The sequence below is a fragment of the Schistocerca serialis genome, chromosome 7 (genome assembly GCF_023864345.2).
Source record: "Schistocerca serialis cubense isolate TAMUIC-IGC-003099 chromosome 7, iqSchSeri2.2, whole genome shotgun sequence".
Taxonomy (NCBI): Eukaryota; Metazoa; Arthropoda; class Insecta; order Orthoptera; family Acrididae; genus Schistocerca; species Schistocerca serialis.
The window spans coordinates 175,382,088-175,397,009 of NC_064644.1; the positions used below are offsets into that span (position 1 = coordinate 175,382,088).

Here is a 14,922-nt window from a genome sequence, read left to right on the forward strand (position 1 = left end):
ACTTCAGAGAAAAAATTTTTGAAATTTGTTACTTACGGTTAAGTAAAACTGTCCTGCTGCATATGACGGCCATTCTTTGACCGCAAGCAGATCTTCCAGCTTCTATCTCACCGTCCTGGATGTTTGTCTTGCTTTCTTGGCCATAGTAGATGCAGACCTGTCTGCATCGGCTATCCTCATTTTATCGCAATGTTGCAGCCCAGTGATCATATTTTCACCAGGATTAATTCCCAGCTTTTTCAGTACCCAACACTTTCCATTATTACCACAATTTAATGTAATAACAGCATCGTGAACTCCTAGTTTCATTGTATGCATGCCTACAAATTCCTGCTTTAGGAAGGCGGTTCCAAATTATACTATTGAAACATTCATTTGGGTTCTGTGCCTGCCCATGCAGACATTTTCTTAGAAGGTCAGCATGAGCCAAGTCTCTGAAAATAAGTTTAATTCCTGTAGTAACAGCAGCAGGAAGAGAATGCTGATGAGAATAAGATTCTCCAGTTGCGTGAGACCTATTGTACAGTATTTGCACCACGAATTTTCTCCTGATGGACACAATCCATGACATGGCTTATCATCAGTAAAGAACTTATGGAAGAATGTGGCCCAAACATCTCTCCTCATTGCCTACCGGTTTTCTTTATTTCTCCTAATTCCTTGCCCATTGTATACCTGCAAGTTTTCTATTTCAGTTAGTTAACCGACCCTGTCTGGTCAACAATTTTCCATCTTTTAATTTTTTTCCTCTCATATCAACAGTTAGTTTTTTCAGCCTTGTTCCCAAACACTTTTGAACATGGCCTACACATTATATTTGGCTAATAATGGCGTCTCTATATGGGTTAGAGTTCACCACATTACTGTCACCATCGCCCAAACATTTGGTGTACCGTACGCCTCTTGTTTCTACGGAGGGATGAAATATTTGTTGTACCCCATGAACTTCCAAACCACCACTTGTTCCTCTAAAATTAGCCACACAGTTATGTTCTTTATGTTCATAGACTTTACAGCATTTGCAATATTTAGACGTTATCTCCACATCTAACACTTTACCGATGTCTGCGCTTGTGGCAGTCACTGCTCCATTCAGAGAAGTATGGCCTCTCTGCTGCCAACTTCCATCAAGTGCATCTGCAATATCCGAACATCCATCATTTTCTTCCACTGCCTCCTTAGCAGCCACTTTCATGCTTTCCTCACTGACCTCACATACAGTTTTCTCTAATATTGCAGTCCGTTTATCAAATTTATTTGTTGGTTGATGTAAATTCATCACTGAACAAAATGTTCTCCCTGCAGCCATGCCCTTGACAATGGATCGTAAGGCATGAACTAATCTAGTATTGATTTCATTAGGGCCACTTGCATCTGGTTTTGAAGAACTCATAAATGAAATCACAGCTGAGCATTTAGTGCAAATTAAATACAAAGCAGTTGCTAGACCTTTTCTCCCATTGGCACTCTCACAAATTTTCACTCTCTGAGACTCACCACACTGTCTACATTGTACAAATTTAGAAATTATATCTGATAATATTCTCAAATTTATAATAATGTTACTGCACCCCTTGTCACTTACAGTAAATTCGTTGTAACTCTCTTGAAATGGCGAGAGCTTCTTTCATGATGCACTCGTTGATGAATTACAATTAGAAACTTCGTTGCCAGGCGACATAACCTCTGATACAGAAAGCTTTCTAAACTTGTTTCCTCTAAATTATCGTTTCTTGCAAATGCTTTTACGTTTCGTGATGTTCAATAAACACAGCAAAACATACGTAGACAAGCACTGCAAACGTCGTAAGTATAACAGCTATACGCTATCACGCTTGAACAAAACAAACCGCGTGTTTGGAAGCGTGTTGTTTACAAACAGCAGAAGCAAAAGAATACCGACTGTTGCATTCCAAGGATAGCCAACACTCTTGGGAGTAAAAAAAATCCCTATCGTGCAATGTAGGGGATATAAAGATCTAAAATATATGCAGAGAAGTGGGTGACAGAAAAGTGGGCGTGGCACATAAACACACGTGGTAGGAAAATGCTCTTTAAATGCTGGGAAAAAATGTTTTTCAGCAAAATCCTTTTCAGAGTACTAATAAATCTTAATCTATCGAAATATGATGAAAACCGAAAATCGATTTTTTTTTACCTGAACCACGGTGTGGTCCCCTTAACAACGTATTCCATTCGAGAGGCATCTTCACTGTCACCTTCAACTTGTGGCAGTTCGGCATCCACGTTTTCTTCTTCTGCAGCCTGACGTTCCTCTTCAACTATGCCCAGACCCAACCTAATCATTCAGTAAATCCGTGATGTATACTCCTTAGTATCCTCCGGAGTAAATTATGGGGCAGAAGGGCAGTCTCGAGTAGCAGCATCACAGAGTCTTTCACTTACATGTGATCCTCTTCAGTTTCAGCCTTCTTACAGCGTTCAAATTGGCTATCACATCAAAGTGGCTGCAGGATCTCCGTGTATGTCATACATTGTCTAGAGACAGTATCTACAAATGCCATCGTTTGATAAAAATTATGACAAATTACATTACAACGACGCGCTTTTGATAGATCATCATATTTCCGTAGCACTATAAGGGTCTACATTCATAGCACACTAGTTGTAACAGTGGAAACATTAAATACACCGAGCGAGGTTGCGCAGTGGTTAGCACACTGGACTCGCATTCGGGAGGACGACGGTTCAAACCGCATCCAGCCATCCTGATTTAGTTTTTCCGTTATTTCCCTAAATTGCTTCAGGTAAATGTCGGGATGATTCCTTTAAAAGGGCACGGCCGACTTCCTCCCCCTTCCCTCCCTAATCCGAGGGGACCAATGACCTCGCTGTTTGGTCCCCTCCCCCGAACCAAGCAACCAACCAACCAGTAAGTACAAAAAGCCTTTTTCTACCGATGTGTAGTTTCCCGCGGTTTTTTACAATTCGTAGCGAAAATAACGCGCTTTCGATAGATCCTCAACTTTTTTATGCTTTGAAACACCTTATATTCATACCATATACTCTGTGATAACAGACAGTGGTTTAACTCAGTATAATATGGCGGCTCGTAAGTTGTGCTTGTGACGTAAAAAGACGTCACATCTTACTGGCCACGCTTCTCTCCACGAGGCAAAAGTCTGACACACCAGATTCTTCATTTCACGCTCGGCAGTGTAGCGGAATGCGGAATTCCACGCTGTGACGTCTCCAGCTCCTCGTCCACGTGCCGTAGTCACACGGGACAATTTGCTAACGCTGACGTGGCGCGCTCTGCGCTTTGTGGCGTCTCTTCCTGCTATTTCACGGTGAGGAAACATGAAACACGGAATAAGGTCTGCGACATTTCGAAAACGTCCCAAGTAAAGCAGAACCAATAAGAAGCAAGGACGCTCTCCATGTTTGAAGTAGAAGAAGACGCCATATTGCATTTGTCATGTTCACCTAAAGTCCATATTTTGTGGGTTTTTTACTATAAATCACAAGCTATGGATATATGCTGTTTCTAAGCATCAACACATTGAATCTCTCGAGAACGCGACGTTACGGTACGATTTGTTGCAAAAAAATTAGAGTAAACGTCATATTGGTGGTTAAAGAATTTTCGTTCTTACTTGTAGTTATTTTTGCTTTGTAACTCGCCTGTTATAAAAGTATGCCCTTTTAAGGCTACAGCACATTGAAGAGGCTTCAAAACATGTGATTCTTGGTAATATTTGTTATAATTAAATGTCAGTTAACAACATATCGGCGATTAAAGTCTTCCGAAGAACGTAATATGAAATACAATGCGAGGTGCCGGGGCTAGCAGTGTATTTAATACTAAATTCTTCTAGAATCTACATATGTAAATGATGCTCTAAGCCCCCCCTATTCTAACTCCGACTTTTGCTGTTGCACATGGATTAAAAAGAAACGCGAACTGACTGTAATCGACCCTGCAAGTGGAGTAGAAAAGAGTTTGGCACGTGCAATAATTTCATTTGATAAATAAGTTAAATAAAGGAAGGTTTCATTAACGTAATGAGAAATGATAAGGTTGCTCTACCGATTAACAGAATGAAAGTTCTGTCCAAAATAACAATATGATTTGTTATAACTCAAAATAATAAACAAAAACACATGAAACATTTACAATACATCAAATTGGCTCAAATTGGATACTCAAATAAATGCTGTGAAGGTGAAGTTGTCCCTAAACTAGATTGTGACATTTATGGCTCTGAGCACTATGGGACTAGAACTGAGAACTACTTAAACCTAACTAACCTAAGGACATCACACACTTCCGTGCCCGAGGCAGGATTCGAACCTGCGACCGTAGCAGTCGCGCGGTTCCGGACTGAGCGCCTAGAACCGCGAGACCACCGCGGCCGGCTGTGACATTTATGACGAAGTGGTATGTGGAGCCAATTCCTTGCAACTCAAGTCTTAAGAGAGACACACAGCCAACCCAGCATTAATTGCTGCTACATTAGTGAGAACTCAGACAATGAACACCCAAGACAGATCAAAGTTAGAAAAGACAAACAGGCGCGCTCTGCTGAGCTCGGATTATCACCTAGCAAAATTGCCTGCTTTGCTGGTGCTGCGGATGTACATTACCAAGCTGTCTTCTTAACTGCACGGACACGATCTGGCATACCGGAGGCGATGGCTGGTTGCTTCGACATCCCGTCTTGGTGCTGATAATGTCGCGAGTATAGCCCGAAACATATTATCCTGGCCTGGTTGTTCCAGACTAAGGACTTCCTAGCAATACAAATGCGCCTCTGAGGGAGACGAAGAAGGCTCGCCACACAATCACTGACGGTACAGTGATTGATTTTAACAAGCAAATTCACACAGTAACTCCGATACAGTCAACTTTAGTCAAAACTGCTCAAGACACACAACATAGGCCTCTTGTACGCAGAACGCTTAATTGCCAACTGCACTCGGAAAGTTGCGTTGAAGTCGAAACTTCAGCAACTTCGTCAAACAGTTACAATTAAATAAAAGTATATTAGACAGCCAACGTAAGGCAGGCTGACCAGAGCAGCGAGAGCTCAGTCTTGTAATTTACTCCGACCGAAAGGCGAGAGCCGACTCCCCACAATAGCACCCGTACAAACCAAACATAGAACATTCCTGCCCCCACGACAGTGGCTGTGGTTAACCGTTCCAATCAGCAACTCGAAAACCGGCGGAAAATTCCACTCTATTGCCGGAGCACTACCATTCCATCAATGGAGATTCTTGGCGCCAATTTCTGCGCCGATTTTGCTACGTCACGGATCTATGCGCTGAGCAAGCCAATCACAGTTACGATTTTGCAGAAAGCGCGGGAATTTGCCCGCCAAAACTGCTTGGGTACGCAAGTCATTCCCAAGCCTCGCTGGTAGCCCGCCAGAAAGTGTCTTCGCTAAGTTTCTGCGAAATAACGGAACCTCTAGCCCTGCCGCTACTTCAGGCCCCTGCGAGCATGTCTCCACCGCTATTCTACAATGTCGGCGTCTGGAAAGCATTCACTTGACTCCCTCACACCTGTCGGCTTACCCTTCCAAGATCAGCAGAGCCCGCCTGTCACCGGACCACCCGGGTGATGAGAGATGCTGTGTGGGAAGTCCGTGTGCGAAGGAATAGCAACTTTTCACCGCATGCAATTAGAGAGGAAAATCGTAAGATAGAAACATGAGAGGGGGCTCATGCCACCTCTCAACACTACTGGCCTTTAAAATCGCTACACCAAGAAGAAATGCAGATGATAAGTGGGTATTCATTGGACAAATATATTATACTAGAACTGACATGTGATTACATTTTCACGCAATTTGGTTCCATAGATCCTGAGAAATCAATACCCAGAACAACCACCTCTGGCCGTAATAACATAGCTTGGATGGCGTGTACAGGTACAGCTGCCCATGCAGCTTCAACACTATACCACAGTTCATCAAGAGTAGTGAGTGGCATATTGTGACGAGCCAGTTGCTCGGCCACCATTGACCAGACATTTTCAATTGGTGAGAGATCTGGAGAATGTGCTGGCCAGGAGAGCAGTCGAACATTTTCTGTATCCAGAAAGGCCCGTACAGGATCTTCAACATGCGGTCGTGCATTATCCTTCTGAAATGTAGGGTTTCACAGGGATCGAACGAAGGGTAGAGCCACGGTCGTAACGCATCTGAAATGTAACGTTCACTGTTCAAAGTGCCGTCAATGCGAATAAGAGGTGACCGAGATGTGTAACCAATGGCACCCCATACCATCACGCCGGGTCATATGCTAGTATGGCGATGACGAATACACGCTTCCAATGTGCGTTCACCGCGATGTCGCCAAACAAGGATGCGACCATCATGATGCTGTAAACAGAACCTGGATTCATCAGAAAATATGACGTTTTGAAATTCGTGCACCTAGGTTCGTCGTTGAGTACACCATCGCAGGCGCTCCTGTCTCTGATGCAACGTCTAGGGTAGCCGCAGCCATGGTCTCCGAGCTGATAGTCCATGCTGCTGCAAACGTCGTCGAACTGTTCGTGCAGATGGTTGTAGTCTTGCAAACGTCCCCATCTGTTGACTCAGAGATCGAGTCATGGCTGCACGATCCGCTACATCCAAGCCGATAAGATGCCTGTCATCTCGACTGCTAATGATACGAGGCCGTTGGGATCCAGCACGGCGTTCCTTATTACCCTCCTGAACCCACCGATTCCATATTCTGCTAACAGTCATCGGATCTCGACCAACGCGAGCAGCAATGTCGCGATACGATAAATCGCAATCGCGATGGGCTACAATCCGACCTTTATCAAAGTCGGAAACGTGACGGTACGCACTTCCCATCCTTACAAGAGGCATCACAACAACGTTTCACCAGGCAACGCCGGTTAACTGCTGTCTGTGTATGAGGAATCGGTTGGAAACTTGCCTCATGTCAGCACGTTGTAGGTGTCGCCAACGGCGCCAACCTTGTGTGTATGCTCTGAAAAGCTAATCATTTGCATATCACAGCATCTTCTTCCGGTCGGTTAAATTTCGGGTCTGTAGCACGTCATCTTCATGGTGTAGCAATTTTAATGGCCAGTAGTTTACAAGGCCACATGCTGCACAACTTCAGCGTAGCGTGGTTGGCAGGGAAGCATATTAACGAAGTGTTGAGTAGAAGGTTAGTATCTCATGGCACTCAGATTTTTTTTCACCTTTGCGTTTTCTAATATGTTTCGCAACATTGTTATTAAATTAATACAAATAATTTCCCTAATATTTGATGTTATGTAAGTATGAACAATTTTACAGCACGTTTACTGCGTGCAGTAGAGGAAAAGCTTGCAGACAACAGCTGTTTGTATAAGCACGACAGTGCTTCTGTCTTAAGGGTGGTTTGTGGACTATAACATTTCTGAAATGAACTTGCCTGTCCAGAGTCTCGACTAAATCGATAGGAACACCTTTGGAGTCAACTGGAACGCCTACTTCGTTCCAGTCTCCAAATTACAACATCACTACATCACTACCTCCTCTGATGTCGGCTCTTGAGGAAGAATGGACTGTCATTCCTCCACAGACATTCAGACACCATATTGAAAGTGCCCCCAGCAGAGTTCAAGTCGTCATAAAGGCAAAGGTGGGGCACACCCCATAGTAATGTCGACTAGAACATGTCCAGACGCTTTTGATGACGTAAATGTTGGCATAGCTCTGTATCTGGTGCAGAAACTTGGATGTAGATAACAAGGGTTGAAAAGGATGATGAAATGTCGATCAACTCTAGCTTGTCAGTTTGCAAGCGTACAATATTAACATGCTGTCTTGGCACAGAGATTATTCTTTTTACAAAAATATACATGATAGGCATAATTTGGAAGTCTTTGGGGGCAGTATTTCAGGGTAATATCATTGTTGGTGAGACATTCGAAGATCAACTGTAGACAGATACAGAGTTGCAGAGATAAATAACCTACCAGGGTGGTAAAATACACATTTCCCGTATTTGAAATTCATTTTCATTTGGTTGTAGCAGTTAGAGGTGAAACCCTTCCCTTGCTAGTTTAGTAGTCCTTGAAAGCCATCCTGGAGAGGCAAACTACGTGCCAGTTCTGGGTTTTAACTTCTCCAGTCAACTACACTGAAAAAGTTATGATTGTCTTAAAACAGCCGTCTATGAAAAAAAATCTGCCTTTGTGCACGAAGTAAAAAAAAAATTATAATTAGATGCTTGAACCTACACATTAAGGTCACCTGACTGGAAATTCCACTAACCTACTTCAGGCAATCAGTCCCTATGTGCGGAAAACAGTATTCGAAAATAATGGGTGAAATCGAAGAGAAATAAATTCCGAAACTCCTATGATTTAGTCATTTTCCCTCCAAAGAGAATTGATACGTTGCATAGTAGTAGGGTTCTATGGCCGATTAACTAGACTAATAATATCCTCTGTTTGTGTTCCTTTTTAAAGGACAGTTTTTTGGTGAATCTTGGATGTTAATGCTCTATTCATGGAACATGTTGTCACATGTGTTCTCAGCCACTGATTCCTTAACCTCCACAAGGACTTACGTGCAAGGTAGTTATTGTACTTGATAGGTGTTCTCCATAATGCTGTCCAATCCGAATTACATGGATTGGGTGGAGCAAAATCTAGAATTATGAAAAATTCAAACAGCAAGTTAAAAATTGTACAGTAAATTTTAAAGTGTTATCTCTCTCTCTCTCCATCCCCCCCCCCTCTCTCTCTCTCTCTCTCTCTCTCTCTCTCTCTCTCTCTCTATATATATATATATATATATATATATATATATATATATATATATATATATATATAGAGAGAGAGAGAGAGAGAGAGAGAGAGAGAGAGAGATCACTGTCTATATATATATATATATATATATATAGACAGTGATAGTGTTATAAGGGAAAAATATCGTATACACGCGAAGCTGGATACAATATTGAAATTTTAAAATCAGTTTCTACGGTATCTATTTAGTATCGCGGGATATGGTATTTCTTCTAAGTGTTCCCTAAGCAATCCCCCTCCACCCCCTCTCTCTCTGACTCTCCCTCTCTTTCTCTCTCCTCTCTCTTTCTCCCACTCGTACGCGCATGGATGCGCGTGTGTGTCTGTGTGTGTTTGTGTGTGTGGGGGGGGGGGGGGGGAGGGGAGGAGACACACACACACACACACACACACACACACACACACACACACACACACACACACACATATATAGGGTGTTACAAAAAGGTACGGCCAAACTTTCAGGAAACATTCCTCACACACAAATAAAGAAAAGATGTTATGCGGACATGTGTCCGAAAACGCTTAATTTCCATGTTAGGGCTCATTTTAGTTTCCTCAGTATGTACTGTACTTCCTCGATTCACCGCCAGTTGGCCCAATTGAAGGAAGGTAATGTTGACTTCGGTGCTTCTGTTGACATGCGACTCATTGCTCTACAGTACTAGCATCAAGCACATCAGTACGTAGCATCAACAGGTTAGTGTTCATCACGAACGTGGTTTTCCAGTCGGTGCAATGTTTACAAATGGGGAGTTGGCAGATGCCCATTTGATGTATGGATTAGCACGGGGCAATAGCCGTGGCGCGGTACGTTCGTATCGAGACAGATTTCCAGAACGAAGGTGTCCCGACTTGAAGACGTTCGAAGCAATTGATCGGCGTCTTAGGGAGCACGGAACATCCCAGCCTATGACTCGCGACTGGGGAAGACTTAGAACGACGAGGACACCTCCAATGGACGAGGCAAATTTTTGGTGCAGTTGACGATAACCCTAATTCAGCGTCAGAGAAGTTGCTGCTGTACAAGGTGACGTTGACCACGGCACTGTATGGAGAGTGCTACGGGAGAACGAGTTGTTTCCGTACCATGTACAGCGAGTGCAGGCACTATCAGCAGCTGATTGGCCTCCACGGGTACACTTCTGCGAATGGTTCATCCAACAATGTGTCAATTCTCATTTCAGTACAAATGTTCTCTTTACGAATGAGGCTTCATTACAACGTGATCAAATTGTAGATTTTTACAATCAACATGTGTGGGCTGACGAGAATCCGCACGCAATTGTGCAATCACGTCATCAACACAGATTTTCAGTGAACGTATGGGCAGGCATTGTTGGTGATGTCTTGATTGGGCCCCATGTTCTTCCACCTACGCTCAATGGAGCACGTTATCATGATTTCATACGGAATACTCTACCTGTACTGCTAGAACATGTGCCTTTACAAGTACGACACAACATGTGGTTCATGCACGATGGAGCTCCTGCACATTTCAGTCGAAGTGTTCGTACGCTTCTCAACAACAGATTCGGTGACCGATGGATTGGTAGAGGCGGACCAATTCCATGGCCTCTACGCTCTCCTGACCTCAACCCTCTTGACTTTCATTAATGGGGGCATTTGAAAGCTCTTGTCTACGCAACCCCGGTACCAAATGTAGAGACTCTTCGTGCTCGTATTGTGGACAGCTGTGATACAATACGCCATTCTCCAGGGCTGCATCAGCGCATCAGAGATTCCATGCGACGGAGGCTGGATTCATGTATCCTCGGTAACGGAGGACATTTTGAACATTACCTGTAACAAAGTGTTTTAAATCACGCTGGTGCGTTATGTTGCTGTGTGTTTCCATTCCATGATTAATGTGATTTGATGAGAAGTAATAAAATGATCTCTAACATGGAAAGTAAGCGTTTCCGGACACATGTCCACATAACATATTTTCTTCCTTTGTGTGTGAGGAATGTTTCCTGAAAGTTTGGCCGTACCTTTTTGTAACACCCTATATGTGTGTGTGTGTGTGTGTGTGTGTGTGTGTGTGTGTGTGTGTGTCTCCTCCCCTCCCCCCCCCCCCCACACACACACACAAACACACACAGACACACACGCGCATCCATGCGCGTACGAGTGGGAGAAAGAGAGAGGAGAGAGAAAGAGAGGGAGAGTCAGAGAGAGAGGGGGTGGAGGGGGAATGCTTAGGGAACACTTAGAAGAAATACCATATCCCTCGAGACTAAATAGATACCGTAGAAACTGATTTTAAAATTTCAATATTGTATCCAGCTTCGCGTGTATACGATATTTTTCCCTTATAACACTATCACTGTCAGTGGTTTCTAGAGACAGAAAAGAAGCTGGTAAAGACGGTACGATGAGCTATGTTATAGAATATTCTCCTGCATAACATAGACATTGATAGCTATGGTCCGACAATGAAATTTCCTTCTGTTTCAGGTCCATAATGCTTCTGGTGTGTGTGGTCGTCACCATTTCAACAATTTTTGACGTGGCCGTGGCTGATACAGTTGGACTACAGAGAGGTAGTTTTAAATTTGTTTGTTTGTTCTAAACAGCACACAAAGTAATTTAGACGCTTACTACTGGTTTGATATTAGTAAAGTTATCCAAAGAAAGAAATTCGTCAGCGATAATAGGATAGATCCGATCTCGTAGAATATATTGGAACTGAGAGGGATAAGAAAAGCACTTGAATGCGGCTCTTGAAGATAGTGGTAAGAGTTAACTTTGCTTCTCGTAAGACAGCATAGGATAGATTTGATGAATTGCCTAAACCAATCTTTATTTGCAATATGAATACAGATGTTGTGAGACATAGATGATATAGACGAGGGTGGAATATATCATGTACTTCAATTCCATAATATCAAACGAGATAACTTTTCATTGTAACTCAGTAAGTGAAGGAAAAATTTTAGAGTTACGCGAATTCATGTCAGTTCTGTAGAGGTCTGCACAGGCTATACTAACTACTGGCTATACTAACTACTACTTCTCAATTATAAGGGAATTGGTCATAAATAATACTCGTCGTTTTCAATTCAACCGCTCAGTTCATTGAAACAACAATAGAAATGAGAATAGTTTACGTAAATACTTGAAGTCACAAATTGTTAATCAAAGAAGTTGTCCATAACAAACATATTCCATAATCTGCCAGCAATCGTAGTACGTTTATCTACTAAAGAACAATTTCAGAATATTATAAAGGATTTATTAATGGTCATCCTCGTCTCCTGCTTTGAAGAATGGGTTAGTACAATTAATTATTATGTATGTTATTAATAGTATCAAATAACATCAGGGATACGTAAAATCTAGCTTCTCTGCATATTCAGTGCAGTAGACTGGTCTGCAGTAATGTGTGTCCTCTATTTAATGATGAACTGTCACAATACGAAGTATTATCTTATGTACTTAGTTTATGTGATACTTTTTGAAACATGGGTTTAGGTAATGTCAGCGGTCAAAAAATACTACTAACAATATGATAAAAACTGTCCAGGCCTCATAAAATATTTTATTGTAAAATACGGTGACAGGTATCGATCAACGTCTGATTACACTCAGGCAGTTACTTGCGCTGTAAATGGAGTAACACGAAAGTTATTAGAGGACACACGGAGATAAACACAACGGTAAAAACGTATGTAACTACAACAAAAGTAAAAGAAACGGTACCCCTCCTGACTGCAGGAGCTGGTGACAGAGAGCGCCAACTGCTCTAGGCTGGCGTGAGGAGCAACTGCCGTCGCATTTGCCGTCGCAGTTGCCGTCGCATAAATAGCGGTAGCTCCGCCCACCGTCTCCGGCATTACGGGACTGGGCCACTGGTCGTCAAATACGAGTAAAATCGCTAAAAATACAACTGCTGTATGAAATATTTGGATCACGACAATAGTCATGTAAACACGAAAATAGGTATACATAAAATACAGTAAAAGAACGTGCAAAAGAAGCATAAACCATTAACATTCGAACTAGACCTGAAGAGCCCTCTGTGGGAATTGAGCGTGACATATATACTGAAGCGCCAAAGAAACTGGTATAAGCAAGCATATTCCAATACACAGCTATGCAAACAGGCAAAATCAGGCGCTGCGGTCAGCAACGATTATTTAAGACGACAAGTGTCTGGTGCAGTTGTTAGATCGGTTACTGTTGTTACAGTGGCAGGCTATCAAGATTTTAATGAGTTTGAAAGTGGTGCCATAGTCGGTGGACGAGCGATGGCATACAGTAACTCCGAGGCAGCGATGAAATGGACATTTTCCCGTACGACCGTATCACGAGTGTACCGAGAAAATCAGGAACCAGGTAAAACATCAAATCTCCGACATAGCTGCGGCCGGAAAAAGATCCTGCAAGAACGGGAACTACAATGACTGAAGAGAATCGTTCAGCGCGACAGAATTCCAGCCCTTCCGCAGATTGCTGCAGATTTCAGTGCTGGGCCATCAACAAGTGTCAGCGTGCGAACCATTCAACAAAACATCATCAATATGGGCTTTCGGATCCGAAGCCCATTCATGGCTGCACGAAACAAAGCTGTCCGCCTCGCCTGGGCCCGTCAACACCGACATTGGAGGCTTGATGACGGGAAACACGTTGCCTGGTCGGACGAGTCTCGTTTCAAATTATATCGAGCGGGTGGACGTGTACGAGTATGAAGTCAACCTCATGGATCAATGGACCCTGCATATCAGCAGGGGACTGTTGAAGCTGGTAGAGGCTCTGTAATGGCGTAGGGCATGTGCAGCTGGAGTGATGTAGGAGTCCTGGTACCCCTAAATACGGCTGTGACAGGTGACACAGACATAAGCATCCTGTATGAACACCTGCATCCATTCATGTTCATTGTGCATTCCGACGGCTTTGGCAATTCCAAGAGGACAATGCGACACCCCGCACGTCCAGAATTGCTACAGAGTGGCTCCAGGAACACTCTTCTGAGTTTAAACACGTCCGCTGGCCACCAAACTCCCCAGACATTAACATTATTGAGCGTAAGTGGAATTCCTTGCAACGTGCTGTTCAGAAGAGATCTCCAGGTATTTATGGTGTCAGTTCCCTGCAGCACTACTTCATATATTAGTCGAGTCAATGCCACGTCATATTGCGGCACTTCTGCGTACTCACGTGGGCCCTACACAATATTAGGCAGGTGTACCAGTTTCTTTGGCTCTTCGGTGTATATTGTGCAATATATCTAACAATGACGCCTTCAGTAAGCACAGCACCATTATAGAGATTGATACTCTATGTGATCAAAAGTCCGGACACCGAGAAAAGCCGGCCGAAGTGGCCGTGCGGTTAAAGGCGCTGCAGTCTGGAACCGCAAGACCGCTACGGTCGCAGGTTCGAATCCTGCCTCGGGCATGGATGTTTGTGATGTCCTTAGGTTAGTTAGGTTTAACTAGTTCTCAGTTCTAGGGGACTAATGACCTCAGCAGTTGAGTCCCATAGTGCTCAGAGCCATTTGAACCATTTTGAACACCGAGAAAAAAATATTTGTTTCATATTAGGTGCATTGTGCTGCTACCTACTGCCAAGTACTCCATATCAGCGACCTCAGTAGTCGTTAGACATCGTGAGAGAGCAGAATGGCGCGCTCCACGGGACTCACGGACTTCGAAGGTAGTCAGGTGATTGGGTGTCATTTGTGTCATACGTCTGTACGCGAGATTTCCACACTCCTAAACATCCCTAGGTCCATTGTTTCCTATGCGATAGTGAAGTGGAAACGTGAAGGAACACGTACAGAACAAAAGTGTACAGGCTGACCTCGTCTGTGGACTGACGGAGACCGCATACAGTTGAAGAGCGTCGTAATGTGTAATAGGCAGACATCTATCCAGACCATCACACAGGAATTCCAAACCGCATCAGGATCCACTGCAGGTACCATGACAGGCGGGAGGTGAGAAAACTTGGTTTCATGGCCGAGCCGCTGCTCATAAGCCACACGTCTCGCCGGTAATTGCCAAACGATGCCTCGCTTGGTGTAAGGAGCGTAAACATTGGACGACTGAAAAGAGGAAAAACGCTCGTGTGGAGTGACGAATCAGGGTACACAATGTGGTGATCCGATGGCAGGGTGTGGGTAATTC

General features: G+C 43.5%; 1 protein-coding gene across 1 annotated transcript in view; it reads left to right on the forward strand.

Annotated features, from left to right (window-relative positions):
* The window catches only part of LOC126412249 (nose resistant to fluoxetine protein 6-like), a 385,456-nt gene that overhangs the window by 224,600 nt on the left and 145,934 nt on the right, over positions 1-14,922 (forward strand). Inside the window, exon 6 of the mRNA XM_050081747.1 lies at positions 11,249-11,334. Coding sequence (XP_049937704.1) covers positions 11,249-11,334 — 86 coding nt within the window. The remainder of the gene's footprint in view (positions 1-11,248; positions 11,335-14,922) is intronic.